Below are 19,945 nucleotides of genomic sequence, written 5' to 3'. Positions count from 1 at the left end.
AAACACCCTGTTTATTCTCTTCATAGCACTTATCAGATAGGTAATCACCTTACTTCTGTCTCTCCCACTGGAATGTAATGAAGGTAGGGAACAGGTTTGAGTTTTTCACTGATGTACTCCCACTACATAGTACATACAAGCCCTCTATACAACCCTATTCACTTATCATTAAACTTCTAAAGCAATTCCTTTCTATATAGTTAATCCTGATAATTAACTTTGCATTTTGACACAAATGTATTATGTTCAAACTGAATTATTTTATATTATCTTCTAAATTATAATTCCCTGGTCCTGCAATGTTATTTCATGACTCATACTTTATCTCAACTCCTCTCATTTCACTAAATAGCAGTGGTTCTAAATTAATGGAGGAACATAAAGTCTATCTTGACAGCTTTTCCAAACTACGCATACCCAGTCCTAATCATCCATGTGAATGGTGCCGACATCTGTAATTTGAAGTATTTTCCCAAATAAGATGAAACACTTACTTAGATGAAAACCTTTGTACTAAAGAAATTATTTGAAAAATAAGACAGATCCTGCTTTACCTGGCCTCACAACAACCAATTAATGAAATATTTAGTAATTACACAGCATAAATGTCATAAAGAACAGAGAATAATAAGTTAGTTACCATCTTTCTATGTAGGGAAAAAACCTCAAGACCTAATTAGTTAAGAAATTATAGATAATTATAGATAGTGTGTGATCAGACCCAAGTTCCTACAATACTGCTCAGTAGGTAGAGATTTCAGAAAAGGCTGGGAGTCAAGAAACACTGTGGAAGTGAAAAAATAGAGCTTAAAGAGGGGGAGGGTATCTAATTGAAAAAGTGTGCACAAAAGCCCACATGCAGAGAAACATGTGAAAGACACAAGGAAGGAATTACTTCAACTGGAGTCAACTGTGACCTCTGGGCACAGGAAAAAACTTCACAGATAAGATGCTGCCATACTGTGAGGGTCCTCAACTCAAATGGAGGTAAAATATATCACACAGCAAGTCTTAAACCCCCGCAGACCATTTGAAGGGATAAACAAGAAGCTTTAGAAGCTAAACATCAAAGGCACCAGAAAGATGCCCTGGATGCTGACCCTGAAGTTCTTATCTGCAAGGAGGCAGGAAGAATGCTTTTAGGCATTAGACTTCTATTCTCTGTCCATGGACTCACAGTCTACTCTATGTGAGTTTGAAACAGAAATTTGATAAATTAGGGAGAGAAAAGCAAAATAATAAAGGAAATTCAAAGGTAACAGCATCACCTAAAACAGGAAAAAATTATGAATTCTTAAAGAGGAGAAAAGAAGCCTACCTCTGCAGGTGGGACTGGGGCAGGAGAGAAGAAAAAGTCAACTGGGGAAACTCAAAGAAGGGTCTGATCAAGAATGCAAGGTCCTGAATGACTGTGCCACTAGAGGCACATTTCATTACCAGCTCCAAAGGGGACACATCCCAATGTGGAGATCAGGACACAGAGTCCTGAGTCAACTCCAAAGATGGAGAAGCTTTAACCAGAGTTATTTACAAATAACATTTCAAAAGTACCAATCTATCATCAAAAACCTGAGATTTAACTTTCGCTGTCTGCCACTAAACTGATTATTTCTCACCTGAGAAGTTTTGACTTAGGATTTCTTCATCTAATAACCATGGGTTTTCTTGCTCCAGCTTGAAGATCATCTCAGGTTTGATAACTTGATAACCTGTCAATTGGAAACACAGAGAGTCCCAATTGCTTGGGCTGAGGGGACTCTTAAATATGAAGACTATTTCACCTCAGAGGCTATAAAACAAAGAAAGCAAATAAAAACTTTTCACTTGGGTGTCAAAATCAAAGACTCTTTGACATGTGAAACTTAAATCCAAAGTCAGTAATATCTTAGAGGTATGTGCATATCCAGTTACCGGGTATGCACTGTACTACATGAGAATGTTCTTACCCAATAAAACTAGATTGCTATAGTTCTCCAACATCACGTCTCTGTACAAGGTCTTCTGAGTAGGATTAAGCAGCTGCCACTCCTCCAATGTGAAATTCACAGCCACATCTTCAAACGATATCTAAAAAAGTATAATCCCTGTTAAATCTGAAGTCATTCTCTTTGCTGAATGTAGGCTTCCTTTTCTACAGCAACAAGTGGCCTGAAAGCTGGACCCATGATCTCCAACTCCTGGAAATGTGCTTTTGTTTAACCCTCACTGCCCCACGTCCTGAATATGGGCTGGATTTATCAAGTCACTTCCACTGAATGGAATAGGGTAGAAGTAAGGGATCTCCCTTCCAAGACCAGGTTACAAGAGGACATGACTTCTACCTTGGGAACCCTCTCCTGCTCTCTTTCGGGAAGTCCAAGGGCCACATGGTGAGGCAGCTCTGTGTACAAGCCTACGTGGCAAGGACCAGAGGTCTGCCAACACCCATGTGAGTAAGCTTGAAGTGTGTGACCTTCATACCACAGCAATTCTCAACATTTTGAAGACAGGGTCGTGTGAGATTCTCCACTAGAACCAAATGGGTGAGCCACTGGCAGATTCCTAACTCACAGAAACTGAGATAAATGTTTAAACTTCAGCCACTGAGGTTTGGGATAATTTTCTCTACACAGTAAAATGATATCCTAATCTTGCACTATTATACTTTGAGAGAAAAACAAAAGAGTTATTAAAATATTCATCATTATGAATTCATAAACTTATCCACCCATCTACCCATAGGATAAGAAGTTGGAATAGGCTGTCTTTAAACAAGCAGTGTTTCTCAAAGAAGGTGCCACTGGGATTTGGGAATAATTCTTAGCTGGGCAAGGGCTTCCCTGAGAGCTCAGTGGGTAAAGAATCCACCTGCAATGCAGGAGACACAGGAGATGTGGTTCAATCCCTGGGTCGAGAAGATTACCTAGAGAAGGAAATGGCAACTCCAGTGGACAGAGAAGCCTGGTGGGCTACAGTCCATGGGTCACAAAGAGTTGGAGAAGACTGAGCGACTAAACCACTTAGCTGGGCACATTTGCCCCATGCGGTGCAAGGCCTAAGGGACAGGAATGGTTCTTAGTCACTGTCAGAACTAAAACCACATCTACCTTTCTAGAACACTCTGCTCCCTTTGAGCAGTACTGGTCTGAAGTAGGAACTAGCTATCCTTTAGAATGCATGTTTTTTCCAGCAATTAAGGGGCCTGCAACTATGCCAGGTGCTAGAAATATAAAGATGAGTAGAAAAACATCATATTCTCCTATACTTTTCAGTCTTTTCTGGCCAGAGGCAATAAGGCATTTCAGAGGCCATGATACAAGTACATTCAGGGTATGGGGATAAAAGGCAAAGGAACCAGAATATCCAAAACAATTTGGAAACAGAACAGCAACATTGCAGGACTCACATTACCTGGTTTCAGGACTTCCTATAAATGCACATGATAACAAGGTGGTATCAGTGAGAGGTTACAGATGTTGGTGACCAGAAAAGAACAGAAAGCCCAGAAGTGGACCCCCACAGGTAAGCTCCCTGGCTTTTGAGAGGTGCACATACAATTCCTCGGAGCAGGGAGTTTTCAGCACATGAGCTAAAGTAACTGGATACCCACAAGCAAAAGAACAAACCTTGATACACATTACACCTTACCAAAAAATCAACTCAAAAAGAATCACAGGGCTTCCCTGGTGGCTCAGTGATAAAGAATCTGCCTGCCAATGCAGGAGACACAGGTTCAATCCCTGATCCAGGAAGATTCCACATGCCATGGGGCAGCTAAGCCTGTGTAACACAAATATGAAGCCTGTACTCTAGATCCCAGGAGCTGAAACTACTGAGCCCACGTACTGAGACTACTGAAGTCTACAAGCCCTAGGGCTTGTGCTCAGTCATAAGAGAAGCCACCGCAATGACAGGCCCATGCACCATAACTACAGAGTAGCCCCGACTTACCACAATTAGAAAAAAGCCCACACAGCAACAAAGACCCAGCACAGCCCAAAACAAATAAACAGATTTTTTAAAAAAAAGGAACACAGACCTAAATATGAAACACAAAACAATGAAATTTCTAGAAGAAAACAAGAGACAACCTGCGTGACTGGATTTTGCAATGAGTTTTTAAATACAACACTGAATACACATGGTCCATTTAAGAAATAATTAATAAAACTGAACTGTTTCAAAATTAGTTTTTTTTTTCTCTATGAAAGGCACCATTAAGAGAAAGAAAAGACAAGGCACATACTAGGTGGAAATAGTTGCAAATCACTTATCTGAGAAAGCATGTTAACGGGACTTAACAACACTAAAACTATAACATCATTTAAAAAATGGGCAAAAGATCTTACCATATGCTTCACCAAAAAAGATGTAAGATTGAAAATATATGAAAAAATGCTCAATATCATCTGTCAATAGGGAAATGCAAATTAAAACAATAGAGTTGCTACTACATCCCTATCAGAATGGCTAAAATGAAAAAGTAACAGAACAGAACTGACAAATGACAGTGAGGACGCAGAGCTACAGCAACTCCCGTTCATGCTGTGGGAACACAGGGCAGGGACTCTGGACACTTTCATAGCTTCTCATAAAGTTGAACATACACCTACCCAGCAAGACCATTTGTAGGTATTTACCCAAATAAACTAAAAACTTATGCTCACCCAAAAACTTATGTTCAAACCTATATGCAGATAAACACAGCCTATTAAGAACTGGAGGCAACCAGGACGTCCTGCACCAGCAAACAGAGAAGCAAAGCAGTGTCTCCACATATAGGACCTACTGTATGAAGCCATTCAGCAAATGAAAGGGGACAAACTGGGGCTTCCCTGGTGGATCAATAGTAAGGAATCCTCCTGCTAATGCAGGAGACACAGGTTCGATCCCTGATCCAGGAAGATCCCATATGCCAAGAAGCAATTAAGTCCGTGCACCACAACTATAGAGCCTGTGCTCTAGAGCCTGGAAGCTGCAACTGCTGAAGCCTGTGTGCCTAGAGCCTGTGCTCTGCAACAAGAGAAGCCACCACAATAAGAAGTCTTTGCACTGCAACTAGAGAGTAGCCCCCACTTTCCACAACTAGAGAAAAGCCTTGCAGCAATGAAGACCCAGCACAGCTAAAAGAAAAAAAAAGAACTCTTCCCTGAAATCCATCAGGGAGTTTGCATCTTTTGAAAAAGGGATAAACTACTGAAGAATGAGCAAAAAAAGTCAGTATGAAAGGTTATACACTCATGGTTACATTATCTAACATTCTGGCAAAGGCAAGACTATGGAGACAGAGAACAAATCAGTTATTGCCAGAGGTTAGGGATGCAAGAAGGTGACACCCAGGAATTTTGGGAGAGAGAGAACTATTCTGAGTCCTGACTGTGAGGTTAATTACATGAATTTATACATGTTTTAAAACTCACATGAGAATTCCGGCTCAGAATTTTTCAGGCTTAACTACAAGCAATTACAAAGGCTCTACCTGACAGGTTGTAGGGCAGGAAGTTGCCCTCCCACCCCAAACCCGACACCCAGCCTTAAGGGCGCCACCAGCTCCAAAGATAACTATACTGGGCCCCATTACTGAGTGTGCAACTGGCACTGATGTAGTATCTGTGTGCCCCTGCTGGCCTCCACCCCCAGCCGTGATGGAGACTGTGGAGACTGCCATGGTCAGGGTTGGAACACAGAGGCATGTTGGGGACGCTGAGTCTCTCACCTCATGAGCTACAGCTGACCCCACAGCAAGCTTCAAACCCACATAAAACAAGCCCCCCATGGGGGTGACACATTTGGACGAAACCAAGTTCTGTTCCTAACAAGACTGATGTCAGCTGTGTGGATGCTCACCAAAGAGAGTCTGGAACTGCCCCCGTCCAAAGCAAGAGACATGTTCAACCCCTTCTGGATCCAGGACAGGATGCTGTGGAGACGGACACTGTCCCAGGCTGGGCCCACATGCGTGTGCTGCCATGTTGTCAGAACGGGCCAAAACATTGAGGAAAGCTGTCCCACCTTCCAGATGCTGGACAAGATGGAAAACACTGCCCCAGGACAGGCTCCTGTGCCAGGATGTACTCCACAGGTGGACCTCGCTGGGCTTCTCATCCCATCCAAAGGGTTTCACTGGACCCTGACACTTTCCTGGGGTCTGCTCTGGCCATCCTTGTGGGTTCCCCCAATGCAAATCACACTCTCAGGCTCCACCTGACCACATTTACTTCCTTTTTGGGTTTTGAATTCACTGCATCTGATCACAGCCCCAGATTTGCTGTGGGGTTCAGTGAGTGTCTTAATTAACAGTTTAAGGAGAGACATAAGGGGCTGATGAGAGGTCAAGGTAACCCCAGTCTGGAGCACAGAGCTCAGAAAGGCAGCCTGGGACCCAGTGCAGCAGCTCCCATGAGGGCCCTTCTCACTATGCTGGATGCCTGGAAAGGCTGTCTGCAATCACAGTCCTCCTTTCACAGTCACTGATACCTCAGACTCTGTGGGAGCCACTGTGAGAGCCTTCCACTCCCTGCCACACCGTCCTGAAGACTCAACAAGTGGGAGATCATGTAAAACCATTTTATTTAATTTTTTTTAAATTTTACATTATTTAAGAAATTTACACCATGCTGTGCAGTATGTGGGATCTTAGTAGTTCCCTGACCAGGCATCAAACCTGTGCCCCCTACATTGGGAACATGACTTCTTAACCCCTGGACTGCCAGGGAAGTGCCCATGTAAAACCATTTTTAAATCTTTTAAAATCTCAGGAGTTTCTGCTAACCAATTCTTAAACATGATCGCTCCACTTAAATTACATAAAAATATCTGCCCCTCTGTGTAGGGACAAAGAGTCTTTCCAGATAGAGTCTGGATAAAAACAGAAGATGATTTCTTTCAAAGTTTTGATTATCAAATGAGACACACTGATGATAACAGAAAAAAGAAAATAAAGCCCAGCACCAGGAGAGGCACAGGGGAGGGAGAAGTATATAAATGATCTTTGTTTTTCAGACTTGCTCCTAGAGCTTTCCCTTTCTCCTGGGGAAAAAAAAAAAAAAACAAGAAACAAAAGAAACGACTCCTGTGTTGCTCTGTCTGGATGCAGACTGACACCTTTCCGGCCTTCCTGTCCTTATGGGGCTGCTGGCCAGAAGCACAGGGTGGCCTTGGCCCATGCACTTCCCAGACACCACCGCCTGGGTGCTGTTGCCACCCCATGAGGTGGGAGGTCCTGGACAAACAGTTTGGAACTAAGCACCCCAGGCAGTCCCTCACAAACCAAGGACTGAACTAAATTATTCAGACCAGGCTGATGTCCTGGGAGGCCCACAGAAAGGCCCTGTTTAACCTCACTGCCTGATGAAAATGTATCCTGCTTGGGGACTCTGGGATTGCACTCCTAGTGTGTACCCCCAGCTATGGGAACCCCACTGTCTCAGCCCCGGCAGGTAGGCATTCCAGCCAGCTTCTACCTGCTTCCAGGGCTGTGCTAAGTGAACCACTGTCCTGTGCCAGATCACAAAAGACTCACAAAGCAACTCCAGAAGCCTCCTGATGGACTGAGACAAGCCTTCCTGATTCAGAAACAGCTAAGACCACCTGGGAGGCAGTCCTCATCATCCTGCTCCAGGGTCTTCCTCAGGGCCCTGTCTGCTGCTGCCCCAGGTTAATTCCCTGGTTCCTGTCTCAGTCCCTCCAAGTCTGACCTGCTCAGGTTCATGATGGGGGAGCCTGTTTCTCACTCAGGTCCTGAAAAAATTAAGCGGTGGAACAGAGGAGTCTGGCTCCTGGTTAAAAACCTACATGTGAATCCTCAGGTCTCACCACAAGTCACAAGGGGTTATCTCCAGGCCTCCTGGGTGATGCTGCCCCCACCTCCACCCCCAGACCTGAAGCACAACCTGTGCTCTCCCCAAGACTCGAGGGGTGAGGGGTGTACTATGTCTACCTGGAGCTTCTGGCACAGGCCTTTCTTGGGTACCTCGCTAAAATCCCCTTGTGGTGGCAGGGCAGAGTGGGATGGCAGGCAGGGAACCTGAAGACACTGTCCCTACTCTGACCCAGTATCCTGTACTTTCCACTCCCACCTCCTCTTCCCCTCCTTCTAACCCCCAAGTCCATAAACCTGCCAGAACCTTTTGTTCACGGCTCCCAGGCAGTGAGGACAAGACACCTCTACAACCGTGCTGAGCTATCCACACACGGTCAAGGCACCATTCACTCCTCAGGAAAAGGTAATGGGAAGTTAGCACCTTCATCAGCATCTGGTTCTCACCTGTGCCATCACAGCAATTAGAGGCTTTGATACCATCACCCTGATGCTGCAGTTATCAGCAGCTCAGCCCTCTCAGCTCTGTTGAACTCCTGACTCAGAACACAGCAGGAACAGGGAAAGGCCTACAGTAGTTTAAACAACAGAATTTTTAAAAGAAGAAAAGAAAGGGAGGGAGGCAAAGAGCATGGAGGTTAGCTAGGTGGATAGGAATCGCTTTGAAGAGACACTGCAGTCCTGTTTCTTGAGTCAACAAAGTCAGGAAGAGGGGTTGGGGAGGGATGAATTGAGAGTCTGGGGTTAGCAAATGCAAGCTATAACATACACATATATATAGGATAGATAAACCACAAGGCCCTACTGAATAGCACAGAAAACTATATTCAATATCCTGTGATAAACCATAACGGAAAAGAATATGAAAAATATGTGTGTGTGTGCGCATGTGTGTATGCACTTCCCAGGTGGCACTGGTGGTAAAGTGTCCACATGCCAATGCAGGAGGTGTAAGAGACACACTTTCGATCCCTGCATCAGGAAGATCCTCTGGAGGAGGGCATGGCAACCCATTCCAGTATTCTTGCCTGGAGAATCCCATGGACAAAGGAGACTGGCAAGCAATTGTCCACAGGGTCACAAAGAATCAGACACAACTGAAGCGACTTAGCACACATACATACATACACACATACACACACATACATATAAATGTGTAACTGACTCACGTTGGTGTACAGAAGAAACTAACACAACACTGTAAATCACCTATACACAGATCAAAAAAAAGTCAGGAAAAGGAGCTAAAAGCAGACATCTTCCTGTCCAGCTTTTGCCAACAGAAGCCAAAAAACTCCTAGCTAAAGTGTACTGAGGGATTCCCTGGTGGCCCAGTGGTAAAGAATCCACCTGCCAATGCAAGAGACATCGGTTTGATCCCTGATCAGGAAAAATCCCACATGCTGTGAAGCAGCTAAGTCCATATGCCCCAACTACTGAGCCTGTGCTCTAGAGCCTGGGAGCCGCAACTACTGAGTCCATGTGCCACAACTCCTGAAGCCCGCATGCCCCAGATCTTTTTTTCTTGTTAACAACCAAATCTTTTCTAAAACGAAGTTTAATAACTCAAGAATGTCTTTCTTATAGACCTGGGAGGTGTCTCTGAAATCAGCCAGGAAGACACATCCCTGTCTCCTGTTCTCTGGGAGAACAGCAGCCTGACTGGCCTGACTGGGGCATCTGGTTCCAAGCTGGAAAATTACCTCCCATCATAAAGATATGAGAAGTGTATTTTTCCTTTGGGTGAAGGAAAAAAGCTAATACAGTAGCCACTCCACTTCTCCTCAATGAAAGAAGCTACTGCAATGAGAGACCTGTGCATCACAACTAGAGAGCAGCCCCCACTCTTCGCAACTAGAGAAAAGCCTATGCAGCAATGAAAACCCAGCACAGGCCAAAATAAATAAATAAAATTTTTTTTAAAATGTATTGAAATTCCAACTGAGAGAATATTTATGGAGGCCGTTTTAAGGTTTTGTAACAACCAATTCTGCAAGATGATTCAGGTTTTCTTCCCTAAAAGCAGAACAGAAGTAGGGTGTGGGCCCAGGCCTGCTGTCCACTCCCATGTCCTCCACCTACACTGAGGATCCCCGCAAGGAATAGCCCTCGGAAATATGTTCACCCATTCCAGGACGTCATTCACCACGACATCTACATAAACAGTTATCCAAGCATTTTCTTTACATGTAATCATCAGGAAATGTTTGCTTCTGCTAAGTCAGTAATAGTCTGCTTTCTGACAGAGAAAACCATGCAGCTATTCCTGTTTCTCTTTCTATGGCAGCTTCTGGGGACACTTAAGGAAGCTTGCGGCTCAATTCCAACAGTGCAGGGCCTTACTTCTCACATGTCTGTGTCCCAACTTCAAGATTTTTGTATGATTCTATGGTCCACCTTGTATTTCTTTTGACCACCTTCCTTTCCAAGTTTACGTTTTCTCTGGCTTTAATTTAAATGTATTTAAACCTTTCCTGTTGGTTGCAGAAATGCCTGGAAGGAAGATGGCGGAGGAGTAGGATGGGGAGAACACTTTCTCCCCCACAAATTCATCAAAAGAACATTTAAACACCGAGTAAATTCCCCAAAACAACTTCTGAATGCCGGCAGAGGACATCAGGCACCCAGAAAACCAACCCAAGTCTTCGAAAGGAGGAAGGAAAAAATAGAAAAGACAAAAAAAGAGACAAAAGAGGGAGGGATGGAGTTCCGTCCTGGGAAGGGAGTCTTAAAAAGAGAGAAGTTTCCAAACACCAGGAAACCTTCTCACTGCCGAATCTGTGCTGAGCCTTGAAAGCGCAGAGGGCAACATAACAGGGAGCGAAAATAAATAAACAATTAAAAACCGCAGATTACGAGCCCTACGGTAACTCTCTCAGCGGAGAAGCAGCACAGACGCGTGCACACGCCACTAGCAAGCGGGGGCTGGGCAGGGAGGCACAGCGTGGGCTGCATCGCTTAGTGTAAGGACCTGGCCTGAACACCCCGAGCACTATCTGAGTGAAATAATTTGGGCTGGCAAACCAGACTGTGGGATATCTACCATGCAAAAAGCCAGCCCTAACCTAAGACACTGCCAGGCCCACACACGGAACAAAGGACTGAACAGAGATAGCCGGCTACAGACCATCCCCCTCCTGTGACAGGCAGCCAGAGCCGGAAGGAGGCATTCGCAGCCCCAGAGAGACATTATCTATAAAACTGTAAGCAGGCTTCTTTGCTAACTAAAACTTCTTGGGGGTCTGGATGGTCAACATCTGTCTGAGAAGGTGCGCCGGTTGTACACCTAGATAACTGAGCTGTGGGGAGGCGATAAGTCACAGCAATCGCGCTCGCCAAACACCTCGTCACCTGAGCTGCTCGGACCTGGGAAAGGCACAAAACGCAGGCCCAACCGAGTCTGCGCCTCTGAGGACTACCCGAGTGCCCGAACCTCAGCGGCTTGGACCTGGGAGGTGCAAGCAGCCCAGAGCCTGCCACAGATGGTTCCTGGCGGAGCAGCCTAGAGCCTGAGCAGTGTGGGCAGGGAGGCTACACGCGCCGTGAGCGGGGGCAGACCCAGTGTGGCTGAGGCACTGCAAGCACATGCCAGTGTTATTTGTTTGCAGCATCCCTCCCCACAGCGCGACTGAACAAGTGAGCCTTAAAAAAAAAAAAAAATGTCCTCCACCATCCCCTTTGTGTCAGGGCAGAAACCAGACACTGAAGAGACCAGCAAACAGAAGAATCTATAACAGAGGGAACCGCCTTGGAAGCTACAGGCAAAGATTAAAACTCTGTGGTTAGTACCGACTATGTAGGAAGGGGCCTATAGATCTTGAGAAATATAAGTCGGACCAAGGAACTAGCCGAAAGTGAACTGAACCCACAATACCCACAACAAAACTAGAGAAAGTCCTAGATATATTTTTACTATTTTTACAATCATTCTTTCTTTTTTTTAAAGAATTTTAAGTCCTCTATTATTCCTTTAATTTTCACTTTTATAACTTACTATTACTTAGCAAAAAAAAAAAAAAGACCCTATTTTTTTTAAAGCAAACTTCATTTATATATTTTTTTATAATTTTTTGACTTTTTTTTTCTTCTTTTCTTTAACATTGCGTTTTTGAAATTCCAAACTCTACTCTAGATTTTTAATTTTAGCTTTTTTGTATTTGTTATCAATTTTGTACCTATATTTTTTTATATAACTTTTTTGACTTTTTTTTTTCCTCTTTTTCTTTCTCTTCTTTTATATAACATTGTATATCTAAAATTCCAAACTCTACTCTAGATTTTTAATTTATGCTTTTTGGTATTTGTTATCAATTTTGTACCTATACTTTCTTTACAATTTTTGTGACTTTGTTTTTGTTTTTTTTCTCTCTCTTTTCCTTCTTCTTTTCTTTAACATTGTATTTTTGAAATTCCAAACTCTACTCTAGATTTTTAATTTCTGCTTTTATGTATTTGTTACCAATTTTTGTACCTTTAAGAACCCAATCTTCAGTACTCATTTTTCACTTGGGAGCAAGATTACTGGCTTGACTGCTCTCTCTCCCTCTGGACTCTCCTTTTTCTCCACCAGGTTGCCTGTGTCTCCTCCCTAACCCCTCTCTACTCTACCCAACTCTGTGAACTTCTGTGTGTTCCAGACGGTGGAGAACACTTAGGGAACTGATTACTGGCTGGATCTGTCTCCCTCCTTTTCATTCCCCCCTTTTATCCTCCTGGCCATCTCTGTCTCCTTCCTCCTTCTTCTCTTCTCTGTATAACTCCGTGAACATCTCTGAGTGCTCCAGTTGTGGAGTGCACATAAGGAAGTGATTACTGGCTAGCCCACCCTCTCCACTATTGATTCCACCTCATCTCATTCGGGTCACCTCTAATTCCCTCCTCCCTCTTCTCTTCTCCATGTAACACTGTGAACCTCTCTGGGTGACCCTCACGGTGGTCATTTAACGTAGATTTTTTAACGTTTTTTTTTAACATTTAACGTAGATGTTTTATCAGTGGTGCTGTATAGAAGGAGAAGTTTTGAAACAACTGTAAAAATAAGACTGATAACTGGAAGCAGGAGGCTTAAGTCCAAACCCTAACTCCAGGGAACTCCTGACTCCAAGGAACATTAATTGACAGGAGCTCATCAAACGCCTCCATACCTACACTGAAACCAAGCACCACACAAGGGCCAACAAGTTCCAGGGCAAGACATACCAAGCAAATTCTCTAGCAACAAAGGAACACAGCCCTGAGATCCAAGATACAGGCTGCCCAAAGTCACTCCAAAACCATAGACATCTCATAACTTATTACTGGACACTTCATTGCACTCCAGAGAGAAGAAATACAGCTCCACCCACCAGAACACCGACACAAGCTTCCCTAACCAAGAAACCTTGACAAGCCACCTGTACAAACCCACACACAGCGAGGAAACGCCACAATAAAGAGAACTCCACAAACTGCCAGAATACAGAAAGGACACCCCGAACTCAGCAATTTAAACAAGATGAAGAGACAGAGGAATACCCAGCAGATAAAGGAACAGGATAAATGCCCACCAAACCAAACAAAAGAGGAAGAGATAAGGAATCTACCTGATAAAGAATTCCAAATAATGATAGTGAAATTGATCCAAAATCTTGAAATCAAAATGGAATCACAGATAAATAGCCTGGAGACAAGGATTGAGAAGATGCAAGAAAGGTTTAACAAGGACCTAGAAGAAATAAAAAAGAGTCAATATATAATGAATAATGCAATAAATGAAATTAAAAACACTCTGGAGGCAACAAATAGAATAACAGAGGCAGAAGATAGGATTAGTGAATTAGAAGATAGAATGGCAGAAATAAATGAATCAGAGAGGAAAAAAGAAAAACGAATTAAAAGAAATGAGGACAATCTCAGAGACCTCCAGGACAATATTAAACGCTACAACATTCGAATCATAGGGGTCCCAGAAGAAGACAAAAAGAAAGACCATGAGAAAATACTTGAGGAGATAATAGTTGAAAACTTCCCTAAAATGGGGAAGGAAATAATCACTCAAGTCCAAGAAACCCAGAGAGTCCCAAACAGGATAAATCCAAGGCAAAACATCCCAAGACACATATTAATCAAATTAACAAAGATCAAACACAAAGAACAAATACTAAAAGCAGCAAGGGAAAAACAACAAATAACACACAAGGGAATTCCCATAAGGATAACAGCTGATCTTTCAATAGAAACTCTTCAAGCCAGGAGGGAATGGCAAGACATACTTAAAGTGATGAAAGAAAATAACCTACAGCCCAGATTATTGTACCCAGCAAGGATCTCATTCAAATATGAAGGAGAAATCAAAAGCTTTACAGACAAGCAAAAGCTGAGAGAATTCAGCACCACCAAACCAGCTCTCCAACAAATACTAAAGGATACTCTCTAGACAGGAAACACAAAAATGGTGTATAAATTTGAACCCAAAACAATAAAGTAAATGGCAACGGGATCATACTTATCAGTAATTACCTTAAACGTAAATGGGTTGAATGCCCCAACCAAAAGACAAAGACTGGCTGAATGGATACAAAAACAAGACCCCTACATATGTTGTCTACAAGAGACCCACCTCAAAACAGGGGACACATACAGACTGAAAGTGAAGGGCTGGAAAAAGATTTTCCATGCAAATAGGGACCAAAAGAAAGCAGGAGTAGCAATACTCATATCAGATAAAATAGACTTTAAAACAAAGGCTGTGAAAAGAGACAAAGACGGTCACTATATAATGATCAAAGGATCAATCCAAGACGAAGATATAACAATTATAAATATATATGCACCCAACACGGGAGCACCCCAATATGTAAGACAAATGCTAACAAGTATGAAAGGAGAAATTAACAATAACACAATAACAGTGGGAGACTCTAATACCCCACTCACACCTATGGATAGATCAACTAAACAGAAAATTAACAAGGAAACACAAACTTTAAACGATACAATAGACCACTTAGACCTAATTGATATCTATAGGACATTTCATCCCAAAACAATGAATTTCACCTTTTTCTCAAGTGCACATGGAATCTTCTCCAGGATAGATCACATCCTGGGCCATAAATCTAGCCTTGGTAAATTCAAAAGATTTGAAATCATTCCAAGCATTTTCTCTGACCACAATGCAGTAAGATTAGATCTCAATTACAGAAGAAAAACTATTAAAAATTCCAACATATGGAGGCTGAACAACACGCTGCTGAATAACCAACAAATCACAGAAGAAATAAAAAAAGAAATCAAAATTTGCATAGAAATGAATGAAAATGAAAACACAACAACCCGAAACCTGTGGGACACTGTAAAAGCAGTCCTAAGGGGAAAGTTCATAGCAATACAGGCATACCTCAAGAAACAAGAAAAAAGTCAAATAAATAACCTAACTCTACACCTAAAGCAACTAGAAAAGGAAGAAATGAAGAACCCCAGGGTTAGTAGAAGGAAAGAAATCTTAAAAATTAGAGCAGAAATAAATGCAAAAGAAATAAAAGAGACCATAGCAAAAATCAACAAAGCCAAAAGCTGGTTCTTTGAAAGGATAAATAAAATTGACAAACCATTAGCCAGACTCATCAAGAAACAAAGGGAGAAAAATCAAATCAATAAAATTAGAAATGAAAATGGAGAGATCACAACAGACAACACAGATACAAAGAATCATAAGAGACTACTATCAACAATTATATGCCAACAAAATGGACAACGTGAAAAAAATGGACAAATTCTTAGAAAAGTACAACTTTCCAAAACTGGACCAGGAAGAAATAGAAAATCTTAACAGACCCATCACAAGCACGGAAATTGAAACTGTAATCAAAAATCTTCCAGCAAACAAAAGCCCAGGTCCAGATGGCTTCACAGCTGAATTCTACCAAAAATTTAGAGAAGAGCTAACACCTATCCTACTCAAACACTTCCAGAAAATTGCAGAGGAAGGTAAACTTCCAAACTCATTCTATGAGGCCACCATCACCCTAATACCAAAACCTGACAAAGATCCCACAAAAAAAGAAAACTACAGGCCAATACCACTGATGAACATAGATGTAAAAATCAATAACAAAATTCTAGCAATCAGAATCCAACAACACATTAAAAAGATCATACACCATGACCAAGTGGGCTTTATCCCAGGGATGCAAGGATTCTTCAATATCTGCAAATCAATCAATGTAATATACCACATTAACAAATTGGAAAATAAAAACCATATGATTATCTCAATAGATGCAGAGAAAGCCTTTGACAAAATTCAACATCCATTTATGATAAAAACTCTCCAGAAAGCAGGAATAGAAGGAACATACCTCAACATAATAAAAGCTATATATAACAAACCCACAGCAAACATTATCCTCAATGGTGAAAAATTGAAAGCCTTTCCTCTAAAGTCAGGAACAAGACAAGGGTGCCCACTTTCACCATTACTATTCAACATAGTTTTGGAAGTTTTGGCCACAGCAATCAGAGAAGAAAAAGAAATAAAAGGAATCCAAATTGGAAAAGAAGAAGTAAAACTCTCACTATTTGCAGATGACATGATCCTCTACACAGAAAACCCTAAAGACTCCACCAGAAAATTACTAGAACTAATCAATGATTAGTCAATACTAATCAATGATTATAGTAAAGTTGCAGGATATAAAATCAACACACAGAAACCCCTTGCATTCCTATACACTAATAATGAGAAAACAGAAAGAGAAATTAAGGAAACAATTCCATTCACCATTGCAATGGAAAGAATAAAATACTTAGGAATGTATCTACCTAAAGAAACTAAAGACCTATATATAGAAAACTATAAAACACTGGTGAAAGAAACCAAAGAGGACACTAATAGATGGAGCAATATACCATGTTTATGGATTGGAAGAATCAATATAGTGAAAATGAGTATACTACCCAAAGCAATCTAGAGATTCAATGCAATCCCTATCAAGCTACCAACAATATTCTTCACAGAGCTAGAACAAATAATTTCACAATTTGTATGGAAATACAAAAAACCTCGAATAGCCAAAGCTATCTTGAGAAAGAAGAATGGAACTGGAGGAATCAACCTACCTGACTTCAGGCTCTACTACAAAGCCACAGTCATCAAGACAGTATGGTACTGGCACAAAGACAGAAATATAGATCAATGGAGCAAAATAGAAAGCCCAGAGATAAATCCACACACATATGGACACCTTATCTTTGACAAAGGAGGCAAGAATATACAATGGATTAAAGACAATCTCTTTAACAAGTGGTGCTGGGAAAACTGGTCAAAAACTGGTCAACCACTTGTAAAAGAATGAAACTAGAACACTTTCTAACACCATGCACAAAAATAAACTCAAAATGGATTAAAGATCTAAACATAAGACCAGAAACTATAAAACTCCTAGAGGAGAACATAGGCAAAACACTCTCTGACATACATCACAGCAGGATCCTCTATGACCCACCTCCCAGAATATTGGAAATAAAAGCAAAAATAAACAAATGGGATCTAATTAAACTTAAAAGCTTCTGCACAACAAAGGAAACTATTAGCAAGGTGAAAAGACAGCCTTCAGAATTGGAGAAAATAATAGCAAATGAAGCAACTGACAAACAACTAATCTCAAAAATATACAAGCAACTCCTACAGCTCAATTCCAGAAAAATAAATGACCCAATCAAAAAATGGGCCAAAGAACTAAATAGACAGTTCTCCAAAGAAGACATACAGATGGCTAACAAACACATGAAAAGATGCTCAACATCACTCATTATCAGAGAAATGCAAATCAAAACCACTATGAGGTACCATTTCATGCCAGTCAGAATGGCTGTGATCCAAAAGTCTACAAGCAATAAATGCTGGAGAGGGTGTGGAGAAAAGGGAACCCTCTTACACTGTTGGTGGGAATGCAAACTAGTATAGCCACTATGGAGAACAGTGTGGAGATTCCTTAAAAAACTGGAAATAGAACTGCCTTATGATCCAGCAATCCCACTGCTGGGCATACACACTGAGGAAACCAGAAGGGAAAGAGACACGTGTACCCCAGTGTTCATCGCAGCACTGTTTATAATAGCCAGGACATGGAAGCAACCTAGATGTCCATCAGCAGATGAATGGATAAGAAAGCTGTGGTACATATACACAATGCAGTATTACTCAGCCATTAAAAAGAATACATTTGAATCCGTTCTAATGAGGTGGATGAAACTGGAGCCTATTATACAGAGTGAAGTAAGCCAGAAAGAAAAACACCAATACAGTATACTAACGCATATATATGGAATTTAGAAAGATGGTAACAATAACCTTGTATACGAGACAGCAAAAGAGACACTGATGTATAGAAGAGTCTTATGGACTCTATGGGAGAGGGAGAGGGTGGGAAGATTTGGGAGAATGACATTGAAACATGTATAATATCATGTATGAAATGAGTTGCCAGTCCAGGTTCGATGCACGATACTGGATGCTTGGGGCTGGTGCACTGGGACGACCCAGAGGGATGGTATGGGGAGGGAGGAGGGGGGAGGGTTCAGGATGGGGAACACATGTATACCTGTGGAGGATTCATTTCAATATTTGGCAAACCAATACAATATTGTAAAGTTTAAAAATAAAAAAATTTTAAAAAAAAGAAATACCTGGAAGCCTCATCCACCCACAGGTAAAACGACTGGAGGACAAACAACTTACCTGTGACTTCATCATCTTCCCCAGTTCTGGAAAATCTGTTCTCTCTGTGACTTCTCTCTGTCCTGATACTCTGACCCTCTGGTCAAAGATAGGAATGCACCCCAAGTCCTGAGGCCTCTTCTTTCTTATCTCACACAAGTCTTGATCCTGAGACCCATGGCCTAGAGTTGCAATGGGAATCTTATTTGAGATGATGTCATTCATTTGGGGACCTCAATCTTGGTTCTCTATAACTGGGAACTCAGACGGGCTATTTGCTAGCGCTAAGGAACAAGATGGAGAGTGAGCTACTGGCACATGTCAATCGAGCCAACCACAGCCAGGCCAGGCCTGCAGCACACTTTGTGCTCTGCAGCCCAGCTCCCACCTGGGAATGCCTGACGGGAGCCACCTGCCTTGTTGGTTCAACCAAAGGCTCCAGGGGAGCCTAACACTTGAAACCATTCTGCAGGGGCAGCAATAAAGTCTGGAAAGACAGTCCTGGCTCACTGACCCTGCAGCATCTTTTCCCGAGGGCACTTAAATGAAATGCCTGGCACTGGTGCTACAGAATAAAATGCAACTCACTTCCAGGCAAGATAGGGGACAGGAAAGAGCTTTTAGATCAAGATGGAGAAGCATCCTGGGGTGCTGGCCCTCTACTCCAAAATCAGTCTTGGAGCCAAAGGAAAGCACAGATCAGAGGAACTAAAAGAAATGGCCAAAAGAAGGTATGAGACCTCAGGGGAGACAGGCCTTGGGGAAGCTGACACTTGGGTGTGGGTTTGCAGCTGATCCACAGGGTTACAACCCAGAGTAGACACCACAAGAAGAGAGGCCTAAAGGAACCTTTACCATCCTTTCTTTCTGACCTCACGCTCGGGCAAACACTGCCTGCTCCTCCCTCAGAAACCAGCACAACAGCCCAGGCCATGGGCTCCCAAGGGGTGACAGGAGACAGATCAAAATCTCTGCTGAGTTTAGGCATCATAGAACTGGCAAGGCTCCCAGCTGCCTTCAGGGACATTTGCATCTCCCACCTTCCCATGTACCCTAGAGAAACTGCTCCACAGCCTGCTTCTTTCTAAGGTCTCTGGTCCCTGCTCAGAAGAGCTGCTTGCAGAGGGGGTGATATGGGGCTATCCAATGGTTCTGAGGTCAACACTGCTGGCCCTGGGGCCCCTTCCCTCCCCTCTGCTTCCAAGGCCTGGTCTCAGCCCTTCTCTAATACAATTACTGGAGCAGGAGAGTAGACAGATAACACCTTTAGGGTGATCCAGCTCAGAGTCTGTGAGGGTGAACAAAAAGAAAAAGACCCCTCAGATCCCTATTTCAAGAGCATTTACTGTAGAAAACGTGTAATTACAAAATCTTTCTCTGCCCCTTTGGGATGTACGTAAATCTTTTCTAAAACTAAGTTTAATAACTCATCAGTGTCTTTCTTATGG

At 42.4% G+C, this 19,945-nt stretch overlaps 1 protein-coding gene across 13 annotated transcripts in view; it reads right to left on the bottom strand.

Moving 5' to 3' along the window:
* ZNF605 (zinc finger protein 605) overlaps window positions 1-19,945 on the bottom strand; it is a 32,279-nt gene that overhangs the window by 6,860 nt on the left and 5,474 nt on the right. For 9 of the 13 annotated variants that reach the window (XM_027567168.1, XM_027567167.1, XM_027567163.1 and 6 more), the window contains 3 exons: window positions 18,519-19,785; window positions 1,947-2,067; window positions 1,617-1,709 (listed from right to left, as the gene is read on the bottom strand). In XM_027567168.1, coding sequence (XP_027422969.1) covers window positions 1,617-1,709; window positions 1,947-2,067; window positions 18,519-18,722 — 418 coding nt within the window. In that variant the 5' untranslated portion in view covers window positions 18,723-19,785. The remainder of the gene's footprint in view (window positions 1-1,616; window positions 1,710-1,946; window positions 2,068-18,518; window positions 19,786-19,945) is intronic. The other 4 variants (XM_027567174.1, XM_027567176.1, XM_027567175.1 and 1 more) reach the window with 4 other exon arrangements.

This window comes from Bos indicus x Bos taurus, chromosome 17, assembly GCF_003369695.1.
Source record: "Bos indicus x Bos taurus breed Angus x Brahman F1 hybrid chromosome 17, Bos_hybrid_MaternalHap_v2.0, whole genome shotgun sequence".
NCBI lineage: Eukaryota > Metazoa > Chordata > Mammalia > Artiodactyla > Bovidae > Bos > Bos indicus x Bos taurus.
Note: the sequence above shows the minus strand (reverse complement) of the source record. Positions and strands in the feature narration are given on the sequence as shown.